This window comes from Vulpes vulpes, chromosome 1 (genome assembly GCF_048418805.1).
Source record: "Vulpes vulpes isolate BD-2025 chromosome 1, VulVul3, whole genome shotgun sequence".
NCBI classification, from domain to species: domain Eukaryota; kingdom Metazoa; phylum Chordata; class Mammalia; order Carnivora; family Canidae; genus Vulpes; species Vulpes vulpes.
In genome coordinates, this window is record NC_132780.1 from 98,405,020 (window position 1) to 98,425,393 (window position 20,374).

Below are 20,374 nucleotides of genomic sequence, written 5' to 3' on the forward strand. Positions count from 1 at the left end.
CCAGCTCTGTCTGAGAACTCTCAGTCTGTGTAAACTAACGATAATTGTCTGTTAGCTGTTGGGAATTCGAAATGCAGGAAACTAAATACACACATTAAAGGGAAAGCCACATTCCTAAAAGAAACAAGTATTACTATATTTGTATCCACATAATTTTCTTTTTAGCTTTACTTATGCAATCCAAAAATGGAACAACTTAAGGCTATTTTTTTCTAATGTGCTAAAATTTTTATGTGGCATGTGAAAATTAATTTGCTCCAGTCCTTAAAATTCTAAGGTCAATTATGAAGAGTTTACATAATGGCAAAAATATGTATTGATGTATTTTCCTTATTTGGATGGACCTGAGAACTCAGATTCTTCCAAAACTCATGCTAGCTCAAAATGCATTTGACAAAACTTCTTTAGATAAATTAATCTTGTGCCTGGAACTAAAGAGGTCAAACCACAGGCATCATGGAAATTAAGCAGCAGCAGGTAGTCTGCCTCTGCAATTTCCCTTTTGTTTCTGCTTATATTTTTTAGCATCTCTGTGGGGAATAAAATGTTATTTATTGCAATTAGATGTTTTCATTTCTTAATCAAGTGATATGGAGTAGAGAAAGGGAATTGGTTTAGGACAAAAAAAGTTTGAGAAGTATTACTAAATGCAAGCATGAACAATGCAAATTTTACAGCCAAAATAGAAATTTTGCAGGCATGATTCCTTTGAGAAACTCTGTCTCTGCTGGTGTGCACTTTGTTTGTATAAATATGCAAACACACCCAAATTAGCATACTTCCCACCTGCATCCTTCAGGCAGCTGAACTACACAAAATTAATAAACACAACCTCTTTTTTTTATTATTGAATTTCTTAAATTTTAATCGAAATCAGATAATGGGGTTGTGATGCATAATTTCAGGGGATGTAGAGCACGTATAAGGAATCATGCAGTTGTCAAATGCATTTAACTTTTTCCCATTTTACTTGAAAATTCTCAAGTGAAGGGCATGTGGGTGGCTCCATTTGTTAAGCATCTGATTTCAACTCAGACCATGCATGATCTCAGGGTCCTGGGATCCGGCACTGGGTGGGGGTCCTCGCTCAGTGGGGAACCTGCTTCTCTCCTTCTCCTGCTGCTCTCTCTCTCTCTCTCTCACATACTCTTTCTCTTTAATAAATTAGCAGATAAATCTTCAAAAAAATTTTTCCAGGTGATTTCTTTCAAATTAACAAATAAAGACCACTGTGCTCTTTAAGAGCGTAACTGTGTCATAATCAAGTTCCTTGCATCAAGATAATATAGAAGTGGGGCTGTTCGGGAAGTTGATTTCATGGTAATCAAATAGTCTAAATTCTATATAGCGACCTATCAAAAATCTTCTTTTCTGGAATACTCTCTTGCCCCTCCCCCCTTTCTTTTCAAGCCACTGAGTATTTCTATATGTGAGTACATTGGATAAGTCTGAGCTAATTTTGAAAATCCAATTTCCAGTGTTTGACCAGCCTTTGCAGATTTCCTGGTATAGGAGGTTTGGGCTGTTACCTCCCTAAAGGAAGAGATGAACTCCATGACTCCTAGAGAGGACTTTCCTGCTACAGTTGTTCTCTGCCCCACGTAGGATAGATTGCTAGCCCTGCACAAGCCATATGGACCAGGTCTACAATAAGCCATACACTAAGCACCATTACTCAACGTTTTTTCTGCTTCTACACACAGAATCGATAATATTTAGATATAACATATACTTCAATGGTGTACATTTATGGAGGGATAATGCACTATAAAAATTCATGATTCATACAGCAGTAAAAGTAATGGTTGCTCACTCATGCATGTGATACTTATAAGGACAGTTGTCATTCCTTCAGGAGTAAATCAATTTCTCACCCACCCAAGAAAGTATGTAAGTGAAAGTGAAGTTATTATAGGACCACACTCGAATTCATACACATGCATGAATGCCAGATAGTGTATGTGCGCGCACTTCCAATCTGGGTGCCCCAATTAAAGTTAGCTACTTATTACTTCTGAGACAGACCCTAGTTGATCCTGAACAACAGGGTTTATATACAATGCCTTGAAGAAATCTGCACTGACACAACTATGGCATCATTGTCTCCATTGTCTTGTCTTTTCTTAAAAAAATGAAAGGATCTGGTGAGGACAGAACAACATGGTTCACCTTGAGGCCCCAAGAGTGCCAACAAGGTCCAGATAAAAGTGTTAGCTTACAATTTAGTGTGAGGTTTCTAACTAATGATGTAATCTGGCTAAAATCATGGAACTGGGGCAGCCTGGGTGGCTCAGCGGTTTAGCACCTGCCTTCAGCCCGGGGCATGATCCTGGAGACCCAGGATCAAGTCCCAGGTCGGGCTTCCTGCATGGAGCCTGCTTCTCCCTCTGCCTGTGTCTCTGCCTCTCTTTCTCTCTGTGTTTCTCATGAATAAATAAATAAAATATTTTTTAAAAATTATGGAACTGATGAGCAGAGACACAGGAGCCCAACAGACAGCAACCTTATAAAGGGAGAAGTAGCTATTCCTTAAATAGCTTAAGAGGTTAAAACTATGGATTGTTAAAGTTGCAGTAGGCTATTTTTAACCCTTCGTGTTGGTTAAGCATCAAAAACGGCACATCATGGAAGTCTCTGGATTTGATGGGAGTGAGACAAAAAATCATAGCAAAACTGTGCATGCCAGATATTTTCTTAGATAGCTCATAGTACTGTTGAGAAGAGGTATATTGTATGCAATGAATTCTAGTCAATATTACACTCTTGTAATTGTTTTAAAGATGTAGTTTTTATTATTCTTCAACTGTGATGAGACCAACAGATTGGTCCATCATCACCAGGTTATGATTGTTATGAAAAAGATGGTTTATCACGTTTCCCAAGAGGAAGGGGAGAGAGTACCACACTATGGGGGGGGGGGGCACAGCATCAGTCAGAAGGCAGAAGGAGCAAGTGGATAGAATGGGCAAGAGCCTTTATCATGGTTTCTGTGGGCAAGGCAAGATAAGTAGACCTAGGATGAACTCTGAAGCACTGGGGCTTGCTCGCTGTCTTGTATCTAACCCTGAGATGATTCGGGCAGAGAAATAGTGTCTCGTGGAAAATAAATGCAGATAGATAAGGCTCTAGATTGATTAGTTTGCACCCTCCTTGATTTGTCTTCGCTATTTCTAAGAATTGGCTAGTCTTGGGAGAGGCAGTCTGTCTCCAGTCAGCAAGGCTTCAGGTGCCAGAGCATCAAGAATACAGAAAATTACAAAAAAGATAGTTAATAAAGTGATATGATATTTGAGTAAAAAAACTTTTTGCTTCTTTTTAAATTGAAATAATAGTTATATGTAGTGCATTGTATTAATTATAAGTGTAAAACAGAATGACTTTTGAAAAAGATACCTATCCCACTCAAAACATTGAGTATTTCTATCAGTGGCCTCTTGCCATCCATCTACAGTTAGTTTGCCTAAAGAAGTTTTACTTAAGACCAGTATGTATTTTGCCTTGTTTCCAAATGTAACATAACATTATATAATGTAAATTTTTCTTTTCCTTCCCATTTCGATTGAGCACATGAATCAAACAACCCAACAAGATAATCTTTTTGACTAGATTTCTTATCTTTGTAAAGTGGAAGCTGAATAATGTCAGGCCTCTTCTGCACTAGGAACTATTTAAATCGTACGTCTCCACTCCCACAGTCAATTAGAAAGTAGCAGCCCCTTGTCACAAGCTCCACGAGAGAATGCTACCAAGGTCCAAGGTCGGTTCCCTCTGTCCGGTGCTGGAATGCAGCAGCTCTGTCCCTGAGCGACGCTGAGCCTTAAGAGACCTATTACTTCAGCAGCCCTTTAAAACAAACAAACAAGCAAACAAACACTCACAGTGTGGTTAGCTTAGTAACAACCTAAGATTTGCTCTTTCATCTGGGCTTCATTTCCCACCACAATCCTTTCCCACCACCATGTTTCCATTAGCTACATTCAACAATCGTCTCTCAATCTTTGAAACCATCTGTGCTAAAATAGCCTGGTCTATACTAAAAAGTTGGATAAAATAGCAACTGATTGTGCCCAAGATTTCATATTTAGTTGTTTACTTTGATTGCTAACTTTAATTTTGAAGTTTCTACTCCATTGTCTTTATTTTGTGGAAACCACTCAACTAAGACAAAAAGTAGGAGATGTTATTGAAGGTAATCCTACATTCGTTCGGGACCTGAGATATGAAAATCCAACTGGGGCAAATCTTCTAAATATGTAACTAGGAAAACATACCTAAAATGATTTCTAAAAAATTCAGGATTTAGACATTAATACTCACAAAGTCAAGCTGTATATTCTGGAAATTTTAAGATATTAAGAAACTTTGTGACGTGAGGAATTTCTCAAACAACGGTTGGCTGTCTGGAAGGGGAGATTCTATCCTTTCCCTGTAGACTGTTTATATTATCTCTGGAATGCATTTTTTTTTTTTGAGGGTAGGCTTAGGCAGATAGAAGTCTAAAGCATATATTTTCAGAAATAAAGAACATTGCATATCTTATTTTTTATTTTTCTGAATGGTGCATATTTTAAAATGATGTGTGCATAGCTAAATGTCGAGGGAGTTTGAAGTACTTTACGTTTCCTGTGTAAGTGAGGAGGAAACAGAGGAATGCCCCAGATGCAGTGGAATTTCAGCTGTCTAGCAAAGAGTAAAAGACAACCAGACCCTCCAGGAGCATCTGATCATCTGTATAAGAAACAACATTAGATTAAAAGCCATACAAGCAGACACACACACACAGAGATTTAGATGAAGAACCAACTCTCTACCATTGCCTTGCACACCAACCCGTGATGTCTTCGGGTAGAGCTCATGAGACTCTGAAATTGCATAGACTTTGAAAGGACTCAGAGCCACCAGACGACCTTAAAAGAAGATTGTAGAACATCGCGGCAAATCCAAGGAACATACTTCTTTTTCCTAAAAGGAAATGATGGAGCAGATGTATGTCGCCTCTTTAGGAGTCTCAGTGTCTTAGGATAAATGTGCTAGTCGGCTACATTCTTCAAAGGCAAATAGTCGAGAAAAAAACCTTTCTGTGTTCTACTTCGGAGTATTTCCTACCTAAATGATTACCTCTTTTATTTTTCTGGAGACTCCAGCTCCTGGAGGGGGAGAGGCAGCCGGGGAGGGGCGGGCGCAGGGAGAAGCCTGCGCTGAGCGGCCCACAGGGCTCCACGGACCAGGCTGCGACCCGACCCGCCCGACCGCAGCGACCGCGGGCGGCGGGCCTCGGACCCAGCTCCAAGCGCGCGGCAGATGCCGAAGGGCCGCGTCTCTCCCTTCCACACCTCCGCAGGCCCGCGGGTGGCCTTGGTCGGGTCGCGCCCAGTCACGGGGTCACCTGGCGGCCCCCCCCCCCCCGGGCTCCCGACGCGCGGGGCTTCCTGGCCTCCGAGGGGACGTCGTGGCCCCGAGGGGACCCTGGGGCGTCTCTGCGCAGCCGGGACGCCCGGCGATGCCGGCCTGGGCCTCTTGGGGCCGCGCCCGGGGTCTACACAGGGGACAAGGGCTGAGGACCCAGCGGCCCTGACGGCGCCCCGACCGGCCGGCTCTGTGAGCCCCCGCGGCAGGGGTGCGGGGAGACCCCAGGGAGGGGTGTGGGGGGGACACCCCCGGGGGACGGGTGCGTGAAGACCCCAGGGAGGGGTGCGGGGAGGAGACCCCAGGGAGGGGCGCGGGGAGGAGACCCCAGGGAAGGGCGCGGGGAGGAGACCCCAGGGAGGGGTGAGGGGAGGAGACCCCAGGGAGGCGTGCGGGGAGGAGACCCCAGGGAGGGGCGCGGGGAGGAGACCCCAGGGAGGGGTGCGGGGAGGAGACCCCAGGGAGGCGTGCGGGGAGGAGACCCCAGGGAGGGGCGCGGGGAGGAGACCCCAGGGAGGGGTGCGGGGAGACCTGGTTCCGGGAGCCCACCCGTGCAGCAGGACGGAGACGCCCTGCAGAGCTCCGCAGCCCCCGCAGCCTCCACAGTGGGGGGCTCCTGTGCCCGGCACCCTCCCGCCCCTTGCTCCGGGCGTCCCTTGGTCGCGGGGCCTCCGCGTCCCCCGTCACCGTCTGTGACAAATCGGTGAATGCAAGTCCTTCCCCGAGAGCTGCGAGCCCTCCCAGGGGATCGGGTGCGGGAGGAAGTGCTGCGAATCCCGGGGGGGTCCTGACACCTGCCGCCGCGCTCTGTAAGCGGGGCCTCCTGGGCCGGGCGCTCCCCCTGGGGCCTGACGCCCCGCCCCGCGCTCCCCGGGAGATAGTGTCGCAGGAGACCCCGCTGGTGTCCTAGAATTGGCCGGTGCAGAAAAGCCCTGCATTTGGTGACCACAAGTGTTGTGACTATGGTAATCATAGGAAAATACAAGAGAAACAGGAGGAAAAGACTAGTTTAAAAAAAAAATTTTTTTTTTTTTGAAGACCACATTGATTCTGTGTGGCTATTGAATGATATTTAAAGGAAAACTTAATTTTAAAAATAAGGAATGTGAAAAGCAATTTTAAAAAGTGAAAAATGGGACCTCTTCCTAAAGGACCCATGCAATAAACACCTATGAAATGAACCCTTCTTCTATCACTAGTGAATTTACTTTCAATGTACAGCCTTAAAATGTTTTTCTTCTGGCACCGTTGGTTCCATTGAGAAAATTCCTTTCCTCTTTACTGTAGGAAATTAATGACATAATTTTATACATAATGGTACCTCTGCTAAACACATTATAGTTTTCACTTTGGTTTGAATTCTATTATTTTAACATCAAGAGCTAAACAGAACTTATCTTTCAAAGGAAATAACCACAAAATATATTGTATGCTTTACTGCAGAGCTAACCAAACTGCACAGCTAGTTTTATGCAAGGTTTTCATGATGTCAGGTTGGGCACTGAAGACCAGGAGGGGTTATAATGCAGTGGGGAGACAGCCTGGTAAGCAACTGATGCAACCACAGCACAATGCTGCGGGCTGAGGAGTAAGAGAATGGACAGGATTCTGTGTGTCCGGGCACAAGAAGAAGCGGAGTAACTCTTGCCTAAGGGACTCAGGTAGGGCTTTCAGGGGAATTGAATTAGCAATGGGTTTCTTTCTTCATTTTTCTTTTTTTAAGATTGTATTTATTTATTGATGGGTGACACAGAGAGAGAGGCAGAGACACAGGCAGAGGGAGAAGCAAGCTCCCTACAGGGAACCCAATGTGGGACTCTATCCCAGGACCCCGGGGTCACAACCTGAGCCAAAGATGGATGCTCAACCACTGAGCCACCTGGGTGTCCCAGCAATGATTTCTAAGGATAACAAATGCAAAAGATTTTTCAGACAAAAAAAGGAAGAGATTGAATGTTCCAGGTGACCAAAGGAATTACCTTTAGGTTTTCAGTTTGAAAGGAGAGCAATAAATAATAAAGCTGGTATGTGTGTTGCAGTCTTATGAGGAATCTTAAATATTTATGTCATGAATTTCAACTTATGTATCTTATTGTAGTCCAGGACATTTCCCAAATTTGTGATCTTCAGACTCTTCTGATACAAACTTCTTTTTTTACATTTTTACATTTTTTACATTTTTATGTAAATTCCTAGAGCTTTCTTTTTTGTTTTACATTTTTTAAATTTAAATTCAATACTATATGTTGGCAAATTTAATTTAAATTCCTAGATGTTTCTTTTGGATCTTATTATTGAGTTAATGAGTTTAGAAAAAAACTTGATTGAGATTATGAAATTTTGAAGGAGAGGAGTGCTAATGTTCCGTTTGCTTTATAAAATAATAAGTCATCAAAGTGTGTAGAAAGTTGAATTTCTGGAACAATCATGATGGAAAGTATAGAATCTAGTGGAAAATTGGCAAGAGTTTGAACTGAAGCAGGGCTGGAAAACTAGAACCGAATAAAGAAAATTTGTCGGCTTTCAGGTGTTGAGACTGTTGCTGTGTGGGGTTCATGGTGAGGGAGAAAATATAAAGAAGTTTACCTCTGAAATCCAAACTGGTTGGGCTGTAAAGATATTGAGTCCTGAGACTCCAACAGGAAATTCCAAAGAATAACAGGTGGAGGAAGTCCGGGTAGGGCTGGAGAGATGGAGAACTTGAAGCTATGAATGATTATGCTAATTCAAACCCAAGAGTGTTTCTGGATTTAATAGAAGGGTTCACTTCCGGAAAAAAAAAAAGAAAGAAAGAAACAACCCCAAGAACGAAATGTTCTTAAGTGTACCGAATGGTACAAAAATATAAGAGAGTAGTATTTTTAAAAGCATGTCTGATTCAAAGTAAAAATCTTTCAACCATTTACTTCATGATATTTTCCCATGGAGATAATTTTTAAAAGCTTTGGCTCACTTAGAAAAGAAATACTGAGGCTTTTTTGTTATTACTTTAACTTGTCCAATCTCTAAACCACAGATACCTCAGAGGTTCATTAGAAATTCCCAAACCCAGAAAGAGGAAAGTCCCAATAAAAACAAACAAACCAAACCCGGATCCTTTAGGAGTTGAATTTTGAAGTTTTGACTTCCTGATTCTAAGGATGGGTCATATTTTAGCTGCAGAACCATAATAAATGTAGCTTGAAAACACCGTAGTTGGAATAATCAATCTCTTCGTGCCTGTCGGTGGATTCGGCGTGTAAGTCTACCAAGTGTAACTCGAACACAACTTGCAAGCCGTACAAGCCCCATTTCAAACCCAGTGTCTCTACGTGGAAACCTCTTAGCCCGATATGTTTTGCTTCTTCATTGTAATTTTTTTTTTACTATTATTAGTTTATTAGATGCCGTCAATGGCTCAGGTTACACTGACAGTGAGAGAAAATCTTTCCTCTATAAATAAGTAACTGGGATCTATGTCAGTATTTTCTCCCTGCGGGCCTCCACATTTACCAACCTGGGTAAATTCGGGCCTGGACCACTTTCACAGTAGCCTACTTCGTCACCGATTTCTTCCTCTTGATAAGAGAGAGTCACTTCAGTAATGTGTCATTTAAGGAATCTAAGGATTGAAACTGGATTGCAACTCTCACTCCGGAGCTGTTGGGGTGTTCACCAGTAATGGCTGTTTCACCTCAAACACCTGCAGTTTGCTGGAAAAGACCCGTGTCTCCTCTGCCTATGGAACTTCCTACCCCAGTGCTGGGCGCTTCTCTTGTCTTGGGACAGATCTTGGTGTTTTTTTTTTTTTCATTCCATGTAACCGTGACCCACCATTCTTTCAAATCACAAAGTTAATAAAACACAGAAATGGAGACAAAAATAAATCTATTTCACAATATATATCACAATACCATGATCTCTTACACAAAAGAATGATAATGGATTTCTATGGGTTTTGGAAGTCAATACTTTGAGCAAACTACTCTTTAATACCTGGGAACTAACTTGAAGAAATGTGATCCGTATCACAGTTTCTCATTAATATTACAAATTCTATGAGCATGTGAGGAAGTGTGGGTAAATTATACTTGAGGACATGAGTTGAGTGTTGTAGAAAACCTTCTAAGAAAGTGTTGATACAGGGATTAGCCACGGAATTCATCTCTTTCTGCAGAATGTGTTTTTTTTATTACGTCTTAAAATTATTTATCAGGAGAGAGAAAAACAATTTTTGTTAATTATTTATTAATATTAAAATATTGATGAGCATTACCTATAAATATAACGGGACTCCAGCTGGTGCCCGGAGTTGAAACTGCTGAAACGCAGCCAAGGCAAGAGGCCTGTATTAAAAGAGCAGAACAAATGACTTGACAGGGGCCTAAAAGCAGCAATCAGAAAAGGTTCATTTAACTCTGAGATGGCACAAGCTTCGAGCAATTGCCTCTACTTAAGTAAGTGTGGAATTACAAAAGACCATTTATTACAGTCAAACAGGGCTCCGCAGCTTGCTCCAAGACCTTTGAAGGATTTCAGCCGTTGTAAAGTTCTGCTCAGGGCACAAGTAGTAAAATTTGGGCAGATCCCAAACAGCCTGAGAAGCTCTCATTAAAAAGTTAACACAGTCTCCATCACAATTGTTCTTTGAAATGAATTGGTTTCTCTCCTGTTTTTGTTTTTGTTTTGTTTTTAAGGAGAGATACCAGACATGATAATTTTAAAAACTTTGAAAATGTATTTTCACTGGTAGGGAAAATAAACCAGTTTCATGGTGATATGGAATGAATGTAGGGTCTCCGTGGGTTTATTAGGGAGGTGTTCCAACATCAAGCATCTTTGAAATGCTCTGTTTTAAAATTTAGCCTATTAATGGGCTTACTTCAGCAGGAAAATTAGTGGGATTTCTCCATTGTTTTTACAAGAAGCAAAATTTGTTTCCGAGGATGTTATGGCTATAATTTTTCTATTAGCAGTTGGCTAATGAATGTTTTTTAAATAGTTGGATTAGGTTAAAAGAAAATAATTCTCCAAAAATTAACACATTTCCTTTATTTATGACTAAGTGATACATTTGGAAACATTGAAAACATTTATTAAATTTTAACTAATTATAACCAAAATAAGTTGCCCTTTGCTTAGAATCAATTTCAGAGCAGCAAACCACTACAGGTTGGAGGTTGGGAGGCAAGGGTGTGGTGAAGCCAGTCCAGGAAATAAAATAATAATAATGAATAGATGAAAATTAAGTATGAAAGGCCAATGATGTTAAATTACATGAAATGATAGTAATTGCTAATGGGAGAAAATTATGAATAAGAAAATGTATTCATTTCTCCGTCAGGAAAGCAGCACCTACATTTTTCCTTGGAAAGAGATTAAACCATCATTCCTAGGTCATAAAATTAATGTTGCTTTGGTTACAAAAGTGCTCACAAAATTCCACAAATTATAGGAATAGGAGGATGGGAAACTTACTGAGAGGGATTCCTCATTTAGACTTACACTTTCTTTTAAAGTGTCACCTGGCAAGCTTAATGAAAGCTCGGTTTTTTAAGTGAGGAATAAAAATGAAAGGCGTTTGTAGACAGGAACAGTTTGGGAGGTTAGATGCAAACATCAGCATGTGACAATCGTGGAAACATCAAATCCACAAATACAAATTTCCAACACCTGCTGTTACAGGAACATGGATACGCGGGGTTCTAATAGTTCTTCATTTAAGAAAAATCTATAAGAAAATAGGTCTCTTAGCAAAGAAAACAATTCAGCAGTTAACGTACCTGTGAATTCTTGAGTTTTGTTTGTTTGGTGTTTACTGTGTACTTTGCTCGTTCCATTAAGGCAGGATCCGTTGGGCCACAGTGAGGCGTTTCAGTTGGCCAGCGTTCCGAGGCTCAGATCTGCAGCCAGGCGTGCGCTGAGGGGTCCTAGGTATTTTCCTTTTTAATGGAAGGATTTGAAGTAGGGTATCCCTTAAAGTAGATTTAATCTTCAATTAGAAATGAGGCTAACCCTGTAATCTCTGATCCAAACATGTGGTTTATTTATATTCTAACCGTTTGATGATACGTAGCAAAACACAACACATGTGGGTCAACACCCAGTCAGACACCTGAGAACATAGAGATTCGTTGACAAAGAACGGTCAGTTCCCCAGTACTTCTAATTAAACATTAAAATAATAATAATAAATGTAATAGCAAGACATTGTTTTCAGATATATATTTTTATTCATCAAAGATCTTTGTGGCAAGTCAGGACCTACCGTGGTATGCTCTAAACCCTGTCTATTTGGCAATACACCCAGTATTATTATCACCTACGGATACCAGGGACTCCTGTGCCTAATGGATTCCAGCCCTCCCACAGTCAGTCCCATATGAAAATGTTATCAATGAGCTGAAGAATCTGGCATTAATCACTTTGCAACATTATAGCAAATCGGTAGCCCTGATGTTTTGTTCTTTTTTTTTAATATATCACATATATTTCATTGCTGACATCATGGTAGCAGATTGGAAACATCTGCTCAGTCGCCCCGGCGCTGCAGGTGTCCCCTGGCTCCCCCGGCGGGCGCCGAGGCGGGCGGCATCCGGACTCCAGCGCCTCGGAGACGGGGAGCGCGCTTTCTCGGCAAGGACGAGGCTTCGGTAGCCGGCGTTCGCTGGTTGCCCTCTCTGCAGCCCCTCGTTACTGCCCTTTCTGATTGGAGTCATTCGTGTCCACCCACCACCCCTTCCCATTCTGTCTCTACAGCTCCGTCGCCGGTCGTGACGATTAAGAAGGATCGCACGTCCAGGAACAGCATCTCTTTATCTTGGCAGGAGCCCGAACACCCCAACGGGATCATATTGGACTACGAGGTCAAGTACTATGAAAAGGTGGGGCAACCATGTAGGGCAAGGAGTCACCTTCTTAGGAGCTGTGCACTTGCTAAGACACCAGTGGCATTGCTAGGAAATGGTGGGGCTCTGCTGGGGACTCTGGTCGTGGGGCACCTTTGGTTGATCCATGGAGGGGAGTCTGGAAGTCACCGTGTTAAGTTCCCCCTTCTCTAGCGACAAGTCACGGCAACCATGTCAGTACCAAACCTAAGCCATCTGGTGTGGCGTTAGAAGTGACGTCAATGTCCTTCTGCACCGAGACCCCCGTTGTACCAATTACTTCACAGTGATCTCTTAGCCTATTGATGAGCTCTCCGTGGCCCGAAGCACCGTTTCCTGACCTTCACATTCCTGGGAATCTCTTTCAGCAGAGATGGGAACACTGAACTGTGTAACAAGACCAAAAATTGGTCTGACAATGAAAAGCTTTCTTGATTCTGTATAAGGTAATTTAGCAGGTGCGAGGGGGTGCATGAGTTTGCTCCACGTCCTAAAAATTGTGGTTTGGTGATACAATCATAAAAATAGATGCATAATTACTTATAAGTGGAATTTTTACTATAGTGTTTCATCACCTCTAAAGCGCACTTGCCTTTCCCTGGTTATAAATTACGGTGAGATTTGGAACCAATATGTATTCAAACCGTATCAGAGCTGGGAGGTTTTATTAGCGACTCATGTGAACACAGCCTATTTGAATGCAGTCCACAAAGTGTTTTCAAGTGAATTAAAAACAAATTGTTCATTTATATAGCATTTTATAGAGCACTTCTGCATACATATTTAATTTTGAGATGTCTGATAATCCTATGAAATAGGTAAATAGGTTCATTCACAAATAAGAAAACAGGGTCAGTGGCATCATCTGAATTTCTCAGAGCCTCACTGCTAATAAACAGGTCTCGAGTTTGAATCCCAGCCCCCATGACTTCTCTTTTTGTGGATTTCCCTGTATAACCTGCCTTGCTCTACACAAAAATGGATCATTAGGGACATGAGAATTAGTCATATGATCCGTTGTAGAAAAACAAGTGTAATGCATACACATTCATTTGCATTGTGTAGCAGTTCTCTTCACTGAGGTTAACGCATTTCACAAGCATGATGTCGTCTTTTTGTCCTAGATGTTCAAAGAATGTCCCTTTCATTAAAAGCAAAGAGAGGGGATCCCTGGGTGGCGCAGCGGTTTGGCGCCTGCCTTTGGCCCGGGGCGTGATCCTGGAGACCCGGGATCGAATCCCACGTCAGGCTCCCGGTGCATGGAGCCTGCTTCTTCCTCCGCCTGTGTCTCTGCCTCTCTCTCTCTCTGTGACTATCATAAATAAAAAAAAAAAATAAAGGTCTTTATTCTAAAAGAACACGTGTATACAATACCTTTGAGATACAGAATGAGATCTAGAAACCTATGCTATAATGATTGGATTATAGGAAACAATTAGAAAAAAAAAAAAAAAAGCAAAGAGAGGCCTAATCAACTGCATTGTGCTGAAGTCATAGTGGGTAACTAATATCCTAGCTCCTGGTGCTCCGCTGCTGCACTGTGAAATACTCACCCGATCACGATCTTCTGTTTTTAAAAGTATGACAAGATAGGAAGGACATCTATAGGAATCCGTGTTTTATAGACAGTGCAACAACATAAAAAGAAAGGTAATGATACACCTCAGTTCAGACTGGATAGCAGACCTGGGAAGCACCCAACCTTTAGAGCTACAGGGCCAATTCAGAAATACGGCTCAATCTGTGTTCGCATCTTTTACGAACATAAAAAAAAAAATTCTGAACTTCCTTGACATTCTACAGACAAAGCACAATGCAGATCCTTGTATTAAAACAATATTAAACAGTACAGGAAAAAACAGCAGAATCTACTCGTTATTCCCTAAGAATTTTAAAATTGCCTACTAGCATACATGCAATATTATAAATATTGCATATTTATATTTACATCGCACATGCATGAATTTAAGAATTATTCCCAAATACATATAATGCTTGAAAATATTTTGAATGTTTCACTAGAACTTAAGCTCTATACATTCTAGCTTTTTTGACAATTTAATTCACTGATGATGGTAAGCAGAGTTGAGTTTTGGGGTATAGGCACAACTTTTTTAACAAATGAAATAATTATTTCTGTAAAATAAGTATATTTGATCCTCTTCATTTTTTAAACATACCAACTCAGATGCTATTGTTTAACTACAAAATGTCTGCAACGTTCATTTCTTCAGTAATATCCTGCGTCTTTTTGGTTAAGGATACCCACTCTGGGCCCCACCCCAGGTGCAGGGACATCCCACCAGTGCTCAAAACCAGGTTACCCATAAAATGCTCAGCACATATTAATGTGCCTTAGGGGAAAAACACAATTCCATGTAAATCCAATTTTTCTACACAAGGTTTGACCCAAACAGCTTTCCCTGTTAATGTGTGCTGTGAATCTCCTAATATACAACATGAGTCTCCTGGAGGAGATCCTTTGGGGAAATTCCTCTAGACTTTGATCTGAAGATATTTGTCTCTACTAAACCGCAGTGACTTACTACAGGGCACATATAACTAAAGTCATGCATGTAGAGCTACATATATGTATGTATATATAAAACCTGGACCCTTTTTAAAGTTTAACATTTTATCGTCATATAAAAATATTTTCCTCAGACTCAGTAGGGCATTCCTATTAAGTTCAATGCAAAGAGGTGTTTTCCTCCTTGTGAGTGTATTTTTGAAGTTAGGTCGAAGCTTTCATTCAGACCCGGCTCTGAGGAAAACGTGTTTCCACTTGCATATATATTCACTAAGTGGGAAAAAATGGGAAAAATGAAAACTGACTTTTCCTGCTCTATGTGCGGGACACCAGGCATTCCACCCCTGTTGGGGAATTCTGGGAGTATCTTCAGCCTCCAGATGCCCCTGTTGCACCCGGAGAGTGAAGTGATTGTGGGTCGAGTCTTTCGCGGCCCTACGCTCTGGGCTAACGTCTGGAAGAACTGGTTTTGAGTGCATCGCCTTTTATCGTCGGACAGCATCATGAAGACTTGATTTTAACATGATTTTTTTTTTAACCTCAAAGCAGGAGCAAGAGACGAGTTACACCATTCTGAGGGCAAGAGGCACAAACGTCACCATCAGTAGCCTCAAGCCTGACACCGCTTATGTTTTCCAAATCCGCGCCCGAACCGCCGCGGGCTATGGGACCAACAGCCGCAAGTTCGAGTTTGAAACGAGCCCGGACTGTACGTAAGCTCCCGGTGTGGCGCGTAGGGGTGGGCTGGGGCAGCGGGCCGATGGTTCATTCTCTAAATTTTAACTTGGTCAAATGCATCTAGATACACCTGGAAAGTACACTGCTTGAAATGTCTGACGGTTGTGTGGCGTGGGGTGTAGATGTGGGTGTGCCTGGGTGTGCATCTGTGGGTTGTTGTTTTTCTTTGACAAATCAAGCATGTTCTAGCTCCTGGAAGGCTACTGGTCCTCTGCTGGCCATAAATTGCCTTAAGGACCTCTAGGCAATATGGTAATCCACTCCCGGTACCTACGAATCCAGATGTTCTAGGTTCATCGCACGATTCAGCGGCGGCCTACGAAACCGAAGCTTGCTGGTCCTTGAGGATTTTTTTTTTTAAGATTTTATTTATTTATTCATGGAGACACAGAGAGAGAGAGAGAGAGAGGCAGAGACACAGGCAGAGGAAGAAGCAGGCTCCATGCAGAGAGCCCGACGTGGGACTCGATCCTGGGACTTCAGGATCACGCCCTGGGCCACAGGCGACGCTAAACCGCTGCGCCACTGGGGCTGCCCGAGGATTTTAATACTGTTTTAATCCTCAGCACATTCAGTCATGTATCCCTTGGAGCTGAGGGATTTTCTCAGACCGGATTTATCACCGCATTCACATTCACAAGCAGTTTGGATGGTCTTGTGTGTCTGACACCAAATTTGGCAAAAGTTGGTCTAAAACTGGCAAACACTTTCACAAAACGTTTCTCTTTTCTTCAAATGCATTTGCTTCGTATTAGAAAAACCCTTGCTAAAATGTAACTTTCAAAAAGGTGATATTATGGCCGAGGCTCTGATACGGACTAAAGACATGTTCAAGATTTTATTTAGTTTATTAATTAATGAGGATAATGAGGAGGCTATTATTTATAATTATATATATTATCTGTCTATTATATCTTATAAAAGGTTGAACTGATTTATTTATTTATTTAGTTTAAATTGGGTTAAAGGAAAATTTGAAGAAACGATACATATATACATATAAATACATATCTGTGTATCTATGTATTTAGGCAATCAGGCATACTTTAATTCATCAATCTGTCCCAAACTTGTTAGTGTCCTATAGGACAATAAATGTCATGACTGGAGTCATGTTTTCTGCTGCATATAAACCAGTTATGTCTCTAGGGAATGTTTTATTTTAATCATAATGGGAAACATTCTACAAGTCACTTAAATTCACCATCGTATGGTAGTCTAGAGAGGCAGTCAGAGATGAACACCCTTTAGAAACAGATTATCGGGGACAGTCTGACAAGGGCCAGCGCTGTCCAGAAAGGAAACCTAGGGATCCCTTTGGATGGTTCCACTTTGCCATGGCCCCTGGCAAGTATGTTCCCTATCCAAGGGCTTTGTTCATGTCCTAAAATCACATTGGCTTTGGTACAGTGATATTTTGATTGTGCCCACAATCCACACCTAATAGAAATGTTAAGGACTAACAGAAATTATGAAAGCCGTTCAAGTCATTATAATAGTTACCCTATCAAGTAGGTGTTTTATAGCCCAGGTTGTCAGGTGATTAGAAATGCCACCGAAAGGAGCGGTACCTTCTGCGGGTACTGAGAAGCTAGTGTGCTCGGAAAGCAGCGGCTCACGGTGGAAACATGACAGTGTTAACCCGAGCGGGAGCTGCGACCCTTGAGGGCACAGATCTACGCTCCAAGACCCGGTCTGAAATGATTACGAATTGAATTTTTTTTCCGGACTTTTAAGTGGTATTTAAGGCATCAATGATGGAATCTGTATGTGCTTTCCCAAGAAAGGTCACAAATCCTATGAAGAGAAAAACATGTTCATCATATCCTGTGGTAGAAAGTAGGCACATTGGGGAGCAGGAGTCAGATCACCATTAGATAAACACCAATTATGTTGATGTGTGCGTGGAACACCATGCATGTTCTTAATCAGTACTCGGCTATATCTGATATGTACGTTTGCAAAGGGAACAACAAACTCCAACGTATGAATGTGGTTCCCAATTTAGTATACACACTGCTGCAGCAGCATGCTGCATGAACCCCTACTGAGGCTTCCGTGTCTTAGGGTTAAGAAATACTGCCTTTGAAAACTGCAGGGTCTTGGGGTTTTGCCAAGTACATTTTATATTTGCAATACTTCCACTGATGGATACAGAGGATGAGGAAAAGATGACTTCTTAACATCCTCTTCCTCAATTATAAGAATCTTTGAGTTGAGTGGTTAGATTTTATTTATTTATTTATTTATTTATTTATTTATTTATTATTATTTATTTATTTATTTATATTTTTTATTTATTTACTTGAGAGAGAGAGCAAGTGAGGAAGAGGATGAGTGGGGAAGGGGGGCAGAGGGAGAGGGGGAGGGAGCCCCCACGTGGCCTTGAACCCAAGACCCTAGGGTCATGACTGGGGCCCAAGGCAGATGCTTACCTGACTGAGCCACCCAGGTGCCCCTAACTTTCTATTTTTTTTAATCCAAAAATATATCTTCATAAAAAATTCTAGGAACTTAAGAGTCTTGTTATGTATTGATATTTTAAATATATATATGTAAAAGACTTGTGCTTGTGTTTCCTTAACAGTTTGCTATTTATTGTACTTATTTTTTAAGTTTTTTTCTAGTTTTCATTTTAAGTTATATGAAAAGTTCTTATTCATAACACATATAGTTCTCAGTAGAACAAAGTATGTTTTTATCTGGAATTTAGATAATATTTTTTGAACTTGGTTAAAAATATCTTACTTTTTACAGTGATTATCGTTTTTCCTTATACCAGTGAGGAAACTGAGGAATAGGGAGGTTTACATAAGCTTTCCAGAATCACAGCATTGGTACGTGATGGGTCTGATTCTAGAACCCTGTATTGATGCCATAATACATCCTCAGCATTTGATCTGTCCTGTTCCATGGCCAGTCAGGTACTATCATTTCCTTTATCTGTGGACTAGGACCCTGAGTTTATATGTTTTTTCCTTAGGTTGCATAGCTACGAGGTGGAGTCAAGGAGCCTAGAATCTCCATGTTTTGGAGTTACTGACCTAGGGCTCTGATGGCAGAGTAAAACAAATAAATAAATGAATAAATAAGTAAATAAATAAGAAGCTGAGGTTGTAGAGTTTATAGGAGTAAAAGGGCTTCCCAGGGTCACCGGGACGTCTCCAGTAGGGACTGTGACCCTGGGGCACGCTGGGGCACACGGGCACCTGACGGGAGGCCCTCAGGGAGCAGGACCTGAGTCCGCAGCACTTTCTGCCAGTGTTTCACCGGGAAGTGGAATAATAAGACTACACGCTGTTCGTTAAGCGCTTACTGTGTGCGTGGCACCATTTTAAGTGTTTTACCCGTATCAGCCCCTTTATTCCTCAAAACAGCGGTGTCCCGTCACACCGCAGGTGCAGGCGCAGGCGCAGGCCTCGAGCTTCGCAGGAACAAGCTCCGGGCCAGCGCGCTTCGCGGGGGCGGCTCGTGGGGGCGAAGGGGCCAGAACCCGGGCAGCCGCGGGGGCCCCGTCGGGTCGCGTGTGCCTTCAGCCCGGGGTCACTCGGGGTCACCGGGGTCCGGGTTCGCGTCCCGCCTCCGGCTCCCTGCCCGGGTGAGCCTGCTTCCCCTCTCCCCTGCCATCTGTCTCGCGTTCGCTCCTCTCCGATAAATCAAGAAAATATTTTTTAAAAAGAAAGAGAGAAAGAAGTTCGCTTTCGGGAAAACCTCCTCCGAATGGTTTGCAGGACGCGGCACGGCCTCGGGGTTCAGGGTTCCGCGCAGCGAGCCCCTCCCACGGTGACGCCCTTGCCCGATCTCCGCCTCCAGCGTCCGCCTCCCGCCTCCGCCTCCCGAGCAAATGTGCCGCCCCAACGGTGACGAGCCTCCGAAGTGACCCTGTGACCACCCTGCACCCTGATACTGGCTCCTGACGAGGACATGATCCAAACCATCAAAGTCGCCCTTCTAAGCTCTTCTGCTACGTCCCTCATGCGTCTGTTAGACGTTAAAACAAGGGCATGTGCCAGGCTGGTGCTGGGAGCCCACTCGATATAGAAGTCGGGGGGGACCGTAGCCGGGAGCCTGTGAGCAGCTGGGGGGCTGCAGGCACGGACACGGCCCTACGTGGCCTCACCTGGCCTAACCCTGGCCTCACCTGGCCTTACCCGGCCTTACCCTGCCCTTACCCTGGCCTCACCTGCTCTGCGAGGGGATCTGCGTTCTGTCTTAAATGTGGCGGGAGAGCCCTGCAAGCATCTCCTGGCTGAGAGCGAGTTGGTGGAGGTCACGGGAACAAGGAATTCTCCAGTCACCACACAGATGGAGGCCAGTGAGGAGCTTCTGGTGGCAACCAGAGAGTGAGGACAAAGACGCGAAGAGAGGCCAGCGATTCGCTCAAGAGCGGAGGATCAGAGAGGGAGATGACAAGGGGCCTTCAGAGTCCTGGTCTCCATCGGTGCTGCTAGAGTCACCAGCGTCACCGGGAGCTCACAGAAAGGCACAGGCTCCGTCTCCACTCCACAGCAACTGGATCAGAAACCACTTTTCCAAGAGATTCCCGAGTGGTTGAGTGATCCCCAGAGTTAGAGGACCACGAGTCCAGATCCGGGGTCAGCAAACCTAATCTGTGAAGGCCCAGAGAGGAGTGCCCTAGGCCCCAGGGTGCAGTCCTGTCGTCCCCACTCAGCTTGGCTGTGGTAGCAAGAAGGCCGCCGAAGCCAGCACACAAGTGTATGAGGCCACGTTCTGATGCAATTTTACCAAAAGGCACCAAAACTTGAATTTTCTATGATTTTTACATGTCAAAAAATCTTAATTTGACTTTTTTACAACCCTTTAAAAAATGCAA

General features: G+C 43.0%; 1 protein-coding gene across 4 annotated transcripts in view; it reads left to right on the forward strand.

The window, feature by feature from the left end:
• EPHA3 (EPH receptor A3) overlaps positions 1 to 20,374 on the forward strand; it is a 324,141-nt gene that overhangs the window by 238,009 nt on the left and 65,758 nt on the right. For 2 of the 4 annotated variants that reach the window (XM_072721035.1, XM_072721049.1), the window contains exons 6-7: positions 12,145 to 12,269; positions 15,349 to 15,511. In XM_072721035.1, the coding sequence (XP_072577136.1) occupies positions 12,145 to 12,269; positions 15,349 to 15,511 (288 nt within the window). The remainder of the gene's footprint in view (positions 1 to 12,144; positions 12,270 to 15,348; positions 15,512 to 20,374) is intronic. The other 2 variants (XM_072721042.1, XM_072721059.1) reach the window with 1 other exon arrangement.